The following is a 14952-nucleotide window of genomic DNA, read 5'->3' as shown; positions in this document are numbered from 1 at the left end:
GTTTCCATTCCATTAATTCTTTATTTTCATTATATAAATCTTTAATTTTACTATGTCCCATCTGTTTCAATTTTTTATGATGCTCTTGCCCACATTATTTCTTAATCTACCTATCAGGGCTTCCTTTGATAAATATGGCATCAATTTCTCTTTCCATTTCCCCCATATTTTTAATGCTATTTTCCTTGGGCATATTGTTTTTTCTATTCCCGCTTCTAAATTCTTTGCAAAGGTTCAATAGTCTCCTTGACTTTTATTTACTTCATTCTCTATTCTTACCCATTCCTCTTGCTTCTCCTCTACCAACTCCAACATTGCTTTCAGTTGAAATGCTTCGTAGTATTCTTGTAGCTTTGGTATTCCCCATCCTATTTCTTTATTTGACCTATACAGTTCCTTATTACTGATCTTGATGTTTTCCCATAGGTGTATCTATCTACCCTGTAGAATATAGTTTGACACCACTTTAACTGTTATGAATCAATGCTATCGAATCATGGCATTTGTAATTTTATAAAGTCTTTATCCTTCTCTGTCAAAGAGTGCAGGTGCCTCGCCAAACTACAGATCCCACAATTCCATAGCATTGAGCTCTGGGAGTGTAAAACTGTGTTGATTCTACAGCGTAAAAGAAGCCACCGTTATGTGTTAAAGCACCCAAGCAGGACTTTGTTCAGAATGCTCTAATTATACCAGATGATATACCAATAAATACCTCCTCATCTGAAAAATCTACATTTATACCAATTAACCTGATTTCCCAACCAGCCACCACTAACCTGAATACTGGATGCTCAATCCAGCCCACATTTAACATTTGACATTGTAAAACATCCTATACCTTTCCAGTGGCATGTTGTTATTCATTTATTTGTAATCTATATTTCAGAAGCCTAGGGGGAAAAAGAATTCAAGTGTCAAAGTGTACATGTATTACTCTGAAAGGCTATACATGTCCTTTCTTTTCACCTTAGGCATATACAAAATAAAATAAAATAAACAGTGTATTGTTATGAACGCATCTAAGACAGCGTTTCTCAACCTGGGGGTCGGGACCCCTTGGGGGAGGTCACAAAGGGGTGCCAGAGGGTTCACCAAAGACCATCGGAAAACAAATATTTCTGATAAGTCTTAGTAACCCCTTTGGCAGAGAAGGTTGAAGATCTCTCTGCCTGTCCTTTGCTTTCTTTTTGGAAACAGACAGTGAATCCTTCCACCAAAAGCCCTCTTCCTGCTGTGATTGGCCGGTCTCTCCTCTGGCCTCTCAGCCAAGGGGAGGGCTGGGTCTTTGTGCCCAGTTTGGTTCAGATCCATCATCGGTGTGGGTCACAGGGTTCTCTGACTGCAGGGAGAACTACAATTACCATCATGTTGGATCTGTCCCCTCCAAAAAACCCCACACAAATTTGGATGTATTGGGTATTCATGCCAAATTTGGTCCAGTGAATGTAAATACATCCTGCATATCATATATTTACATTATGATTCATAACAGTAGCAAAATTGCAGTTACGAAGTAGCAACGGAAATAATTTTATGGTTGGGGATCACCACAACATGAGGAACTGTAAGGGGTCGCGGCATTAGGAAGGTTGAGAACCATTGATCTAAGAGATGTAGATAAAACAACCACATCAAATGAAATCAAAGTTATGTCATTTCAAACTGCATTATTTAAATAAGAATTAGATAACTTTTTCGCTGATGTTTTAAAATAAAAAACCAAAAGCTGCCTGTTACAGGCAAGATAAATAACACAACACTAATGAGCACATTAAAATATTGTTTCAGAGCACTGGAGGGTACTAATATGCAAGATCAGAGCAAGTTGACTTGACAAGAGACAGCTTTCCAGTTAATTAAATGCTATATTGTAGAAACCTAGCACAAAATGTGAAAAAAGTTAAGTGAAACAAGATCAGCATGAAATGGAAAGAAATGAGCCAATACTCTAAAATACCATCAATTATAAACAATATGAAACAATAACAAAGATAAAAGTTTGTTATGGCACACATTAATTCATCAGAAATGAATGAACAGAATTAAAACTCTTTGCTGTAAATTTAACATTTACTCAAAAGGCACTAGATCTCATCTCATCTTGGAATCAGCAGGGTCAGCCTTGGTTTAATATTTGGATAGGGTACTTCCAATGAATATCAGGTGCTGTGGGCTGTATTTATTTATTTACAGTATTTATATTCCGCTCTTCTCACCCTGAAGGGGACTCAGGGTGGATCACAATGCACATATACATGGCAAACATTCAAGACCATTAGACAATACAACATTTAGACATCGAGTTCTTGATCAAGTACTTCCTCATTCTTTCTGCACGCTGCTGGAGGTTTCGATGTATATCAAAGAAAGAAGCTTGCCTATTCCTTGCCTACGAAAACCCTATGAGACTTAACAACCACCATGTCAGACTACACAGAGAAGCCATTGAAATCCACAAGCATGTGGACAATTTCAACAGAAAGGAGGAAACCGTGAAAACCATGAAAATGAACAAAATCTGGCTACCAATATTAAAAAAACCCTCTAAAATCAGGACAGTAAATAAAAAACAACGATCAGAAAAAGGGGAATTCCAAACAAGAAACAATTAGGGCCAGCTAACACCTCCCAACAAAGAATTCCCCCAGGTAGGAGGCAGCCAGGCTTTGAAGCTGCAAGGCTATTCAATGCTAATCAAGGTGACCAACTGCAACATTCACACTTGCCTCAAACAGACAAAAGTTCTTTCTTCCACCGTGGACATTCCACAGATATATAAACCTCACTTGTCTAGTTTCTAACAGACCTCACAACCTCTGAGGATGTCTGCCATAGATGTGGGCAAAACATTAGAAGATAATGCTTCTGGAACATGGCCATACAGCCCAGAAAACTTACAGCAACCCAGACTCAAGGGAGTTGTTGTAAATCAATAGGTGGCCTGAAGCACATATGCACACATATAGTACAGCAGAAGGCAAGACATCTGTAGTTTCTCTCTCTTCTGTTCCTCCTCATCCTTTTGTTGGCTGCCTTCCGTACCTCCGGTTGTAGCTAGTGGCTGCCCAATTAGTGGATCTAGGCTTTTTGAAAACATATTGTGGATAGCTGGTGAGGTAGGTGAGCCCCCTTGGGGAGCGAGGGTGAGTTAAAAATAAAGTTTTATTATTATTCATTATAGGTGGATCTGTTCTCTACTTTTTTCTCAGTTCTGCTGTTCATGCATGCTGAGCAAGGGATTTTGCAGGCAGCTATTTATCTATTGTAGAAAAATACAGATAGATACAGTAGGATCAGTTAGAGTAGACTTCCAGCTGTTTCCCACTTCAGGTGTTATTTATTTCATTGCTTGCTGCAGACAATACTGCAAGTACACTTTCATGTATCTCTCCAACTCTCCTTCCCAACCACCCAGGATTAATTCTTCATAAAAACTAGGTGGCTATAAAAAAAAAACTTAGCTAGGGCTGCTTTTGAAATATATTTGGTTATTGTCAACATACTGATAACACCCCACACCATGCCTCCAGATATCTCTCCCAGTGGTTTCATGTAAATATTAAAAGGCATTTGGAGATAGAATGACACTTTGTGAGATGCCATATAACAGCTGCTTTTTTGAGGAGCAACTATTCCCAAGCATGACCATCTGCAACCTGCCTGAGAGGTGCAACCGGAACCACTGCAACACAATGCTTCTGATTCCCAGTCCCTCCAGACTTTCCAGAAAGATACCATGGCTGATGGTATCAAAAGACACTAAAAGGTCTAGAAGCACTAATAGGGGCACCCCACTCCCATTGTGTTAAGATGGAGATCATCCACTAAAGCAACCATAGCAGTTTCAACTCTATATCCTGCTCTGAAGTCGGTTTGAAATGGGTCAAGGAAGTGTATGTCATCCAAGATTGTCTGGAGTAGGAGGGCAACTGCCTTCTCAATCACCTTGCCCAAAAAAGGGAGGATAGAGACTGGTTTGTAATTATTAAGGTCCAGATATAATAAAGTGCTGGGAACAGACACTAAAGTAAAGGAAAATGCAAGCATTCAAGCATTCTGGAACACATCATTTCCACTATTGTTATCCTCTTCCTCCTCCCCATTCTGTTAGATTGGAACTCAAGGCAACAAAATAAAGAGATTGTAATATAGTTAAACAGATGCAAAATGTTGACAATCAATAAAACGATTAATCATCCAGTATTTTCTGGGTTTAGGGCTGTAGGACTCCCACAAAACTGGAAGAATCACAAATAAAAACCACAATTTTTTACCGGAGGGAATACCTCTCTGGAAATCTCTGTGTTGTTTAGGGTGACTCTGTGGTCAACTTCTATGGCAGTGGTTTTCAACCTGTAGTTCCCCAGGTGTTTTGGCCTACAACTCCCAGAAATTCCAGCCAGTTTAGCAGCTGTTAGCATTTTTGGCAGTTGAAGGCCAAAATATCTGGGGACCCACAGGTTGAGAACCACTGTTCTATTGGTTTGAGCATAGGGTTGAGTGCTCCTTCTAGGAATTTCTAGGTCTTGCAACACAGCTTGATGGTCAACCTCCAAGTTGACCACAGAGTTATACAATAGAGCTAGAGGTTCTTAAAGAGACCATATTAATCGAATCCCTAAATTTAACCCAGAATATGTGGAGGGCTGTCTGTAGAATTAAGCTATGTATTAACAGTATCAAAAATATAAAACATACATTTTAAATGGATGTGAAGGAGTGAAGACCTTCCTGTTTATCAAAGATTTTAATTGATTTTATTGACGCCTGCTATTATGGTTATCTGGGAATTTTAGAGGCATTCTATTAATCCCAGTTTTACCATTTTGATAGTTCTACTGTGTTAAGGCTTTTCTTATTTATATATGGTCGATGTTACTTTTGCATCTTATTTATATGGTTGATGATGGGATCTGGTTTTAATTATGTTGTAATTAAAACCAGATCCTTGGGTCCATTGGAGAAAGGCGGAGTAAAAATGTCTGAAATAAGTAATAATAAATAATAACAATTGGTTAAAATGGAACAATTCAAAACAATATAGCACCCATTTATTAGACTTTTTATTTAAAATATTTGGTCCTAAAAGCTTATTAGATTTTTTTTAAAAATCGTCAAGTACCAGTAGGATAGCAAGGCTCATTCTAACTTCCTTCTAGGGAAGGAGTTTCCAAACCTAGAGAGGTGCATGTGCCCTGCAGAATTCATGCAGTTTGACAACCTTTTCACTGCCATGGTTCAATGTTATGGAATCATGGGACTTGTAATTTGGTGAGGCACCAGCACTATTTAACAGAGAAAGCTAGACTTTGTAAAATGACAATTCCCAGGATTCCATACATAGAGCCATGACAGTTAATGTGGTATTAAATTGCATTAAATCTACTATGTAGATGGACTCTGAGAAAGCACTATCTTATGTATCCTGTGACAGAAATTGTCTCTTTTGAGAGTGTCAGAGTCTGCGCAGACTCAGCTTCATCTGGAGCTGCTTTTAGGGTCCCTGGAAAAACAGTTAGTTGTGGTTTCTCTTGCCAGTATGTGAATGTAAGAAAAGAACAAAAGGACCAGGAAAATAATTAGAGTGAAAGAAGTCATGTGTGGTCCTTTATAAGGGGAATTTTAAAGCCACAGTATAGATACCCAGGTTGAAATTTGGTAAACCTTCTCCAAGCACTATCACTTTACCTAACAAAAGGATTTGAAATTGAAATTGCTGTCATGTGTGATCTCTGCTTCCTTACTTTAGGTATGATATGGTCTGAATGTAAAGAAATTTGGTCTCAAGGCCCCAAGGAATACCTGTTTGAATTGTGGAATATGCTAGATTTCGGTATGCTAGCTATTTTTGTAGCTTCCTTCATTGCAAGGTTTATGGCATTTTGGCATGCTTCCAGAGCCCAGAACATTGTTGATGCTGATAAGGACTTGAAGAGCTTATCAACTGCAACATTACAGCCAAATATAAAGTACTACACTTTGGGTGAGTCTATACTTTGGTTTCTAGAGCTAAGAACTATTCAGACTTAGTTAGTTTTAACAGGTTAGTTTATATAAATGAAACCCAAGATGGATTTGTTTTCCTGATTTGTTTTCCATATGGATTGTTGGTTGTTTATATACAGATTGAGTATCCCCATGCCATACATTCTATATCTGAAAGATATCAAAAACCTTCACTTCTACCCTTGAGGAAAGGGGACTAGTTACACATCCAGTTCCTGCAGTTTTTCACAAGGAACTATTGCTCCACTACTGAGGAAGACCTAGGCCAGGGGTTTCCAAACTAAGGTTTAGATGCGGCCCCCCAAGGTCATTTACTTAGCCCCCAACTTTAGAATTAGGGTCACCTTAAGGCTGAAATGACATGAAGGCACACAACAGCAACAGTTCTAATTAACTTGACTATCTCACCAGCCAAAAGCTCACATGTCCCATTGAAATACTGGTAAGTTAATGTTGGTTAAAACTATTTTTCATTTTAAATATTGCATTGCTCTTTCATGTTTCTTTGTACACAAATAAGATATGTGCAGTGTACATAGAATTTGTTCATGTTTTTCAAACTATAGTCTTGGCCCTCCAACCATGAATTGACCATTTGCTTAGGCCCTGTGATTTGATTTATAAAAAAGCTTCTGTAAAAAAACAGATGGCAGGGAAGCGAAAATACATCTGGCTGCTGTGGGCTTGGGAATGTTGGAAAGATCTGGCTGCTTGGCCATTGATGCCAAAGGTAGTGCGCAATGGGGCAGGTTCCCTCGAAAAAGGGTATGCAAAGCTGTTTTCTGTATAAAACAGCGAAGAGTGAATTTTGTAGATGAATTGTGAATAGTTTTGAAAATGAAATGGTTTTTGAAGATTTTCCCACAGTGGGAAGAAAATTCCTAAAATTATTCATTTCTCTCTTGAAGAATAAACTTACTGCAGTGTTATATCCCCATTGTTCCATAAAAAAAAAACCAATGTGGACACATCCTCCTGGGCCCACACATGGAATTTTTTTTGCGTTGACAGCTCCTAGAACCTCTCAGCAAGCATGGACGTTTTCTGTACTATGGATGTCCTTTAACATCAGACGAATGGAAAGAGGTTGTGACAGTGAGGAGATAGAAAAACGTTTCCAGTTGATTGTAGCATACCCTCCAACATTTCACAAGTGAAAACCAGCACACATATGACCAAATCACATCAGATTGCAAAAGATATCAATGAGGAAGTACATACAAGCTAAGAGAGGCTGCAGCTGTTTGCTTTTGCCTAAGTGTACTGTGAAGGGCAAGAATTCACCCCCCTCCTGCTGAATTACATGATTACTTTTGCATATTAAATTAAAGTTGCAGGAAAAATGAGGGCAAGGGGAGAACGTGGAAGACAGAAACACAATTTAATAGTAAAAAAAAAGGGACATCAGAGAGGTAACTGGGACTGTCACTGCAAAATTGGGACATCTGGAGGGTAAGGCCAGGGAAATATGGGACCTGTATTTCAGAAATATTAAAACAAAGACTTTTGTGCTTCTTTTCTTCTTTTCCCCTTTTCAGCAAGAATAGACTGGGATCCATCAGACCCTCAAATAATATCTGAAGGCCTATATGCAATAGCTGTGGTTTTAAGTTTCTCAAGAATCGCATATATTCTGCCAGCCAATGAAAGCTTTGGACCACTGCAGATATCACTTGGTAGAACTGTGAAAGACATATTCAAGTTCATGGTCATTTTTATCATGGTTTTTGTGGCCTTCATGATAGGAATGTTTAATCTATACTCTTACTACCTGGGAGCAAAACAAAATGAAGCATTCACTACGTAAGTTAATGTTGCTGAAATGTATAGATGATTTATTGGAAGGCAACTCAGTTGGATTATGCCTAATAGCTCTTGTACAATTGATTTACTATGAGCAGAATGTAAGTATCAAATCCCATCATTTATCTAGCAATAATCTAGAATTGATTTCTCAATAGGGCAGTATTTCCTAATTGCTAGTAGTAGTGATGCAGCAAAATACCAAGCAATTTCATGTGAAGTGATTCTAGAAAAACTTCAAAAATTCTAGGAAGACTTCTACATGAATGGGCTCAACAGCGATTAATGGTTTTCATTAGATTTCCCATTACCCATAATTATGTAGTCAGGGTAGGAGGACTCTCTGAAAGCCAAAATACCAATTGGACTACCAAATTTGGTACAGAACATAGAGCTACCATTGCATGAAAACAGCTATGATAAACTGCCACAACAAAACAGGGATGTCTAAGCACCTTGGGTGGCAATATTTATATTTTTAGTTTGTAAAAATGTAAAGGTTTAGAGTTGGCACTCCACATTTGTGCATTTGACTTTTGTGAACTTGATTATTTACAATTTGATTAAAATGTTCTCTCTAGTAATCTCTAGGTCTAGTATGATTCTATGGCCAACTTCTTGTGGAAGCTGACCATAGAGTCATGGTGAAGGGACAATGGATTCCTAGGGAGGTTAAAAAAAAACTTGTTTATTTGCAGTTTTTCACTTTCAGTGGTGTCCTGTCTCCCTAATCTCAGTGAATATGAAGGGTTAACAGTATATCTCTTATTTAGATATATTATCACAAAGGCAATTTGTGTGTTATGACTGCCTAATGTGTGTGTGTGTGTCATTTACTGTATTAGAATTAACAATAGAGAGGCCTGCAATGAAAAGTTGCACAATGCAGTGCTCTTTTTCAGGGTTTAATATCTAAACTAACATTCTGTTTTTACTATGCATGTCCTATTTTAATTGGACAGCCTTTCTTAGTAGGTTTAAAAAAATGCATAGTTTGTCTCCCTGCAAATCTTGTTGCCTCCTGATTTCCCCCTTATGTGTATGGATGGTGCTGTTTGGTCTGTATAATAACTTATTTGGAGAACTGAGTTTTCTATTGGCATATGTAAGGATGCATGTCTGTACTCAAATGTGTAGAATTACATTTCCATTGCACTCTTATAGACCAATCGACCTTTTACTGATTTGCTTGAAACTAGTGATTTTGCATGTTCATATGTGTGCTGGATCAAGTGATTAGAGTGAGAACATGCTTTCTCTTCCCACCCATCTCGAACGCTTGGTTCTAGATTTGTAGACACTCTTGTAAAGGAATAACATTTCAATAGTGTTGGGAAATCATCCTGGACTACTCAAGTCCAAATGTAGTTAGATAGATGATAGAGTTAGATTGAGGGAATCCTTTCCCTGTTTCCAAAGCATGCCTAGACAGGCTTTACTGTGTTTCACTCTATCCTGTTTACGTCACGTCCCTTACTTTGAAGTTGGTAGAAATGTGAATCTTTAGGGACACTAACTTCCAATTGGTCAGAGTGTCTTTTATGGCCCCAATAAACTGGACCATGAGGTTGGAACCATTTTGGTTCTCTCTCTTCTCCCTTTGTTCTTCAAACTAACAAGCAGCATCTTGCCATCTCTCCTGGCAAGATGTAACTATGTAGATGTTTGTTACTTTTCCTTACTTATTTTTCCTTAGAATCCAGTCTATAGTAATCTAGACAGCTCCCAAGGCTTTCTATCTACAATGGAGTTCCTTTTACCTGAATAAATACTTTTTGAACTTTTATTGAGACTCTGCAGTCCATTGCAATCCTAAAAAGGCTTCTCTTGCTCACCAGTGTAAGTAACTGTTGCATTTGAAAGCTTTGTTTTTGCTACTCTGCTGATTTTGGTGGAATCTCCCCCAGAGAGGGTTAAATTGAGTCTAACCGCTCAGAGATTACCACAACAAAGGGTTTACGGGCCCAGCACGCTTCCGCTGCGCAAAAGGGAAATAGCCTGTTTTTTTTTTAAAAGGATTGAATTGAAATAAGGAGCAGAGGAAAGTTCTCAAAAGATTTGAGACTTAATTTCAAGATTTTTAATTTTTTGATTTTTCTGGATTATTCCAAATATTTTGATTTTTTGGAGATTTTTAATCTTTTTTTGGAAATTGAAAGGATGGAGCAAAACAAAGAAACCTCTTGGAGCCTACCCAAGCTGCAGGATAATGGAGAGAACTACCTGAACTGGAAAAGAAGACTGGAAACCATGCTCAAACCAGCACAACTAAAAGTGCTGCAAGAAGGCGGGCCACCAGAAGGAGCCGGGGAGGAGGCTATCCAGACGTGGCGGGAAGATGATCGTTTGGTGAGATGCATAATAATAAATTCCCTATCAGAGAGAGTTTTTCAATTTGTAAGAGATGCTTCTAATGCAAAAGAGATGATGGACTATTTGCAGACTAATTACAGTAAAGGGTCGGAGGCAGATATTATATTGGCATATAAAAGACTCTTTAATTCAAAAATGCATTCAGAAGATGATTTGAATGATTACCTGCAACAGATAAGATCTCTAGTTGATCAATTGAGATCTAGCGGAGAACCAATTACTGAGAGAATGTGCATAGGATTAGTTGCGTGTGGGATCCATCCATCTTACAAAAGTATTATTACAATTTTACGTAATACACACAGACTTGAAAGTGAAGAGCTTACTCTTAAATCTATCACGGCTGAGTTGAAATCGGAATATCTCGAAAGAAATGGATCTGATTCCAAAAATAATATGCAATCTGAATCTCAGTCAAAAAGCATGGCTCTGAAAGCTGGGCACAAATTTAAACTCAAGAATAAAGTGATTTGTAATCTCTGCCAAAAGGCAGGACATTTGCAAAGGGACTGCTGGTTTGCTAAAAACAATCAAACTAGTTCTACAGCTTCTCACAGCAGGAGTCAAGGATCAAAGCCTAGGGTTTTCAATACCCAGGTCAGAAGACAAAGCCAGTCCTTTGCCAGTGAAAATGCAAATGAGAGATTAGGTCAGCACACCTCTGCAAAGCATGCAAATTTGGTGTTACCAAGTGACACAGCTGAGTCAGAAGGAATTAATGATTTCTTTGGAAGTCTTGCATTACATGTGACCAATAAGCTTGTTAATGAAAAAGATATCTTATTAGATTCTGGAGCGACGGACCATTATTTTTGTCATTTGGATTATTTTATTGAAATCGAGAAAGAAAAATCTACTGTGAAAGGAATTGGATGTCAAAAAGTTAATTGTACAGGGCTAGGCAAAGTGAATCTTGCATGTGCAGACTCTGGGATCAATCTAACTCTCAGCAATGTTTACTACAGTAAAGACATTGGAACTAATTTGATTTCTGTGGCAAAGCTGATGCGTCATGGATGTAAAATTGTTTTTGAGAATGGACTATGTAAAGTGCTGAAAGATGGAAAACTTGTTTTAAAGGCTGAGGAATATCATGGGATATTCAAAGTTATGTTTGAGCCAAAGTTTTCAGGATTAACCTTACCAGAATGTGAGAAACGAAATTGTGCTCGTTTATGGCATGAAAGATTTGGTCATGCAAATGAGAAATATGTCTGGAATGCAAAAGAAGTATGTAGAGATATGGAAGTAAATTCATGTTGTAAGGAGATATGTGAAACTTGTATAAAGGCCAAGGCATGTGCTCCAAATGTTCCAAAAGACAAAGAGTTTGAAGCGCAACGCCCTCTGCAGGTCATATCCAGTGATGTATGTGGCCCCATGTCTACATCATTGGGGGGGTCTTTGTACTTTGTGGTTTTCAAAGATTCATTTTCTGGATATACCAAAGTCTATTTCATGAAGCACAAAAATGAATTATTTAACAAATTAAAGGAATATTTGGCCATGGTTGAGAATCAATTTCAAAGGATGCCAGAAACTCTGAGGACAGACAATGGAGGAGAATTTTGCAATAAAGCAGTGGATGATCTATTGAGGAAATATGGGATTAGACGCCAATATTCTCTTCCCTATTTTCCACATCAGAATGGCATTGCAGAAAGAAAGAATAGAAGTTTGATTATAATGGCAAAATCCATGATTTATCATGCAGGAATTCAGCGTAAATTCTGGGCTGAGGCCATTAATACTGCTTGTTATTTGCAAAATAGAATGCCCAATGCAAAAAGTCATGTAACCCCATATGAATTGTGGTTTGGTCATTCTCCAAGTGTAAAGCATTTGCGTGTGTTTGGATCCAAAGCCTATGTGTACATCCCAAGAGAAAAGCGAAGTGGGAAGTTTGATTGCAGCTCTAAAGAATGCCTACTGGTTGGTTATTCTGATGAACATAAATCTTACCGACTTTATGATCCAGAAAAGAATATAATTTTTGTAGGAAAGACGGTTTACATAGATGAAAGAGTTGGAAGAAATTTACAGCCTCCTGTTGATGAGCCTTTGTTAAGAAATGACTCTGATGACTTAACATGCGGTCTGCAGAGTGGAAATGAGCCAATTGCGCCATCTGCTGGAAAAGTCCTGCCATCGCTGGTCAGAAGGGCTGATCAAAGAAATGAGCCAACGCCACCCAGTGGAGAGACCCTGACATCTGAGGTCGAAGGACCCGATGAAAGGATTGACCCACATAGTGGCATGGCAGAGGAACATCAATGGCACCCTCAAGGACCAGATGAAAGTGCAGAGACACCTGATGGACAAAATGAGCAATTACCACGCAGATCTCAAAGGACAAATCGTGGGGTCCCTCCCCAGAGATTTGCTTATCTTACCAATGAAGCTGAACTACAGGAACCATCATCCTGGAATCAGATGCTGAAGTTTCCAGAGGATGAAAAAGAAAAATGGCTTACTGCTGCATCAGATGAAATAGAGTCATTACATAAAAACAAGACATGGACACTTGTACCACCACCAGAAAATAGGAATGTAGTTGGCTGTAAATGGATTTTCAAACTGAAACGTGATGAAAATGGACAGATACAGCGATACAAAGCCAGACTTGTAGCTAAGGGCTACTCACAACAATATGGAGAGGATTATGATGAAGTTTTTGCACCTGTTGTAAAACACACCACCTTGAGGACATTGCTTGCAATTGCAGCCTCTAGAAAAATGAATGTTGAACACCTTGACGTTGCTACAGCTTTTCTTCATGGCGAATTAGAAGAAGAGATATTTATGCAACAACCACCTGGATTTGAAGACAAGGCACACAAAGGATATGTATGCAAATTGCAACGATCTCTCTATGGTTTAAAACAAGCAGCAAAATGCTGGAATCAGAAATTAAATCAAATGTTAATTGAGAAGGGGTTTGCACAAGGGAAAGCTGATCCTTGCCTTTATTCTAGATTCAAAAACAACAGATGGACATATGTTCTAGCCTATGTAGATGACATAGTGTGTTGCTTTCAACAGAAATCTGACTTTGATGATCTTGTACAACATTTGAGCCGTACCGTTGAAATCAAACAACTTGGCAATTTGAGTCATTATTTGGGAATACAGGTTGAAAGAGAAGAAGATGGGAGCTTTCTCCTGAATCAGAGACAAAAGATTATTGACTTGCTAAAACATCTTGGACTCTTAGAAGCAAATACAGTGACTACACCCATGGAAGTGAACTATTGGAAAAACACTTCAGAAAGTGAACCATTGAGTGACAACACCTTGTATCGAGAGGCAATTGGGAAAATGTTGTACATCTCTCGAATCACAAGACCAGATATTTCAGCAGCGGTTGGGATACTATGCAGGAAGACTAGTAAACCAACCAAATATGACTTAATTGCAATCAAAAGAGCTGCTAGATACCTAAAAGGCACACTGAACTTCAAATTGAGACTACAAGCCACCAGCAACCCTACACTGACAGGGTATGTGGATGCTGACTGGGCCAATGATATTACAGATCGCAAGTCTACCAGCGGCTATCTATTCTTCTACGGAGATGCACTGATAGACTGGACAACACAGAAACAAAAAGTAGTAGCTTCATCTTCAACAGAAGCAGAATATGTTTCCGCATCAGAAGCGTGCAAACAATTGAAATGGCTACATATGATGTTATTTGATTTTGGAATCGAAGAACCAACACCAATACAAGTTTTTGAGGACAATCAAGGTTGTCTGAAGTATACTCAAACAGAGAAGATCAGTGCATTGCTCAAGCACATTGACACAAGATACCACATCGTGAAGAATGCACACGAAGAAGGATTTATGAGGTTGGAGTTTTGCAGATCTGAAGACATGATTGCCGACATTCTGACAAAACCCCTGCCTAGACATGCTCATGATAAGTTGAAGAAGATGTTGAACCTGATGGACATGAGCAGCCCAGGCTGAAGAAGGGGATTGTTGGGAAATCATCCTGGACTACTCAAGTCCAAATGTAGTTAGATAGATGATAGAGTTAGATTGAGGGAATCCTTTCCCTGTTTCCAAAGCATGCCTAGACAGGCTTTACTGTGTTTCACTCTATCCTGTTTACGTCACGTCCCTTACTTTGAAGTTGGTAGAAATGTGAATCTTTAGGGACACTAACTTCCAATTGGTCAGAGTGTCTTTTATGGCCCCAATAAACTGGACCATGAGGTTGGAACCATTTTGGTTCTCTCTCTTCTCCCTTTGTTCTTCAAACTAACAAGCAGCATCTTGCCATCTCTCCTGGCAAGATGTAACTATGTAGATGTTTGTTACTTTTCCTTACTTATTTTTCCTTAGAATCCAGTCTATAGTAATCTAGACAGCTCCCAAGGCTTTCTATCTACAATGGAGTTCCTTTTACCTGAATAAATACTTTTTGAACTTTTATTGAGACTCTGCAGTCCATTGCAATCCTAAAAAGGCTTCTCTTGCTCACCAGTGTAAGTAACTGTTGCATTTGAAAGCTTTGTTTTTGCTACTCTGCTGATTTTGGTGGAATCTCCCCCAGAGAGGGTTAAATTGAGTCTAACCGCTCAGAGATTACCACAACAAATAGTACTTGCAGACATGTAAGATTCATTACGTGTTTGTCTTTTTTCTTTTTGGGGGGGGGGGTCATATCTCAGTTAAAATCAAGTAAGTACAGAACATGGCAGATTGTTTTGGGCAGATATGGGAACAGGTATCATTCAATTCAAATTTCAGAAAGGCTCA

General features: G+C 38.6%; 1 protein-coding gene across 1 annotated transcript in view; it reads left to right on the top strand.

Moving 5' to 3' along the window:
- The window catches only part of trpc6 (transient receptor potential cation channel subfamily C member 6), a 91325-nt gene that overhangs the window by 63923 nt on the left and 12450 nt on the right, over nucleotides 1-14952 (top strand). The window contains exons 6-7 of the mRNA XM_008108066.3: nucleotides 5753-5986; nucleotides 7548-7812. Of these exons, the coding sequence (XP_008106273.1) occupies nucleotides 5753-5986; nucleotides 7548-7812 (499 nt within the window). The remainder of the gene's footprint in view (nucleotides 1-5752; nucleotides 5987-7547; nucleotides 7813-14952) is intronic.

This window comes from Anolis carolinensis, chromosome 3, assembly GCF_035594765.1.
Source record: "Anolis carolinensis isolate JA03-04 chromosome 3, rAnoCar3.1.pri, whole genome shotgun sequence".
NCBI lineage: Eukaryota > Metazoa > Chordata > Lepidosauria > Squamata > Dactyloidae > Anolis > Anolis carolinensis.
Note: the sequence above shows the minus strand (reverse complement) of the source record. Positions and strands in the feature narration are given on the sequence as shown.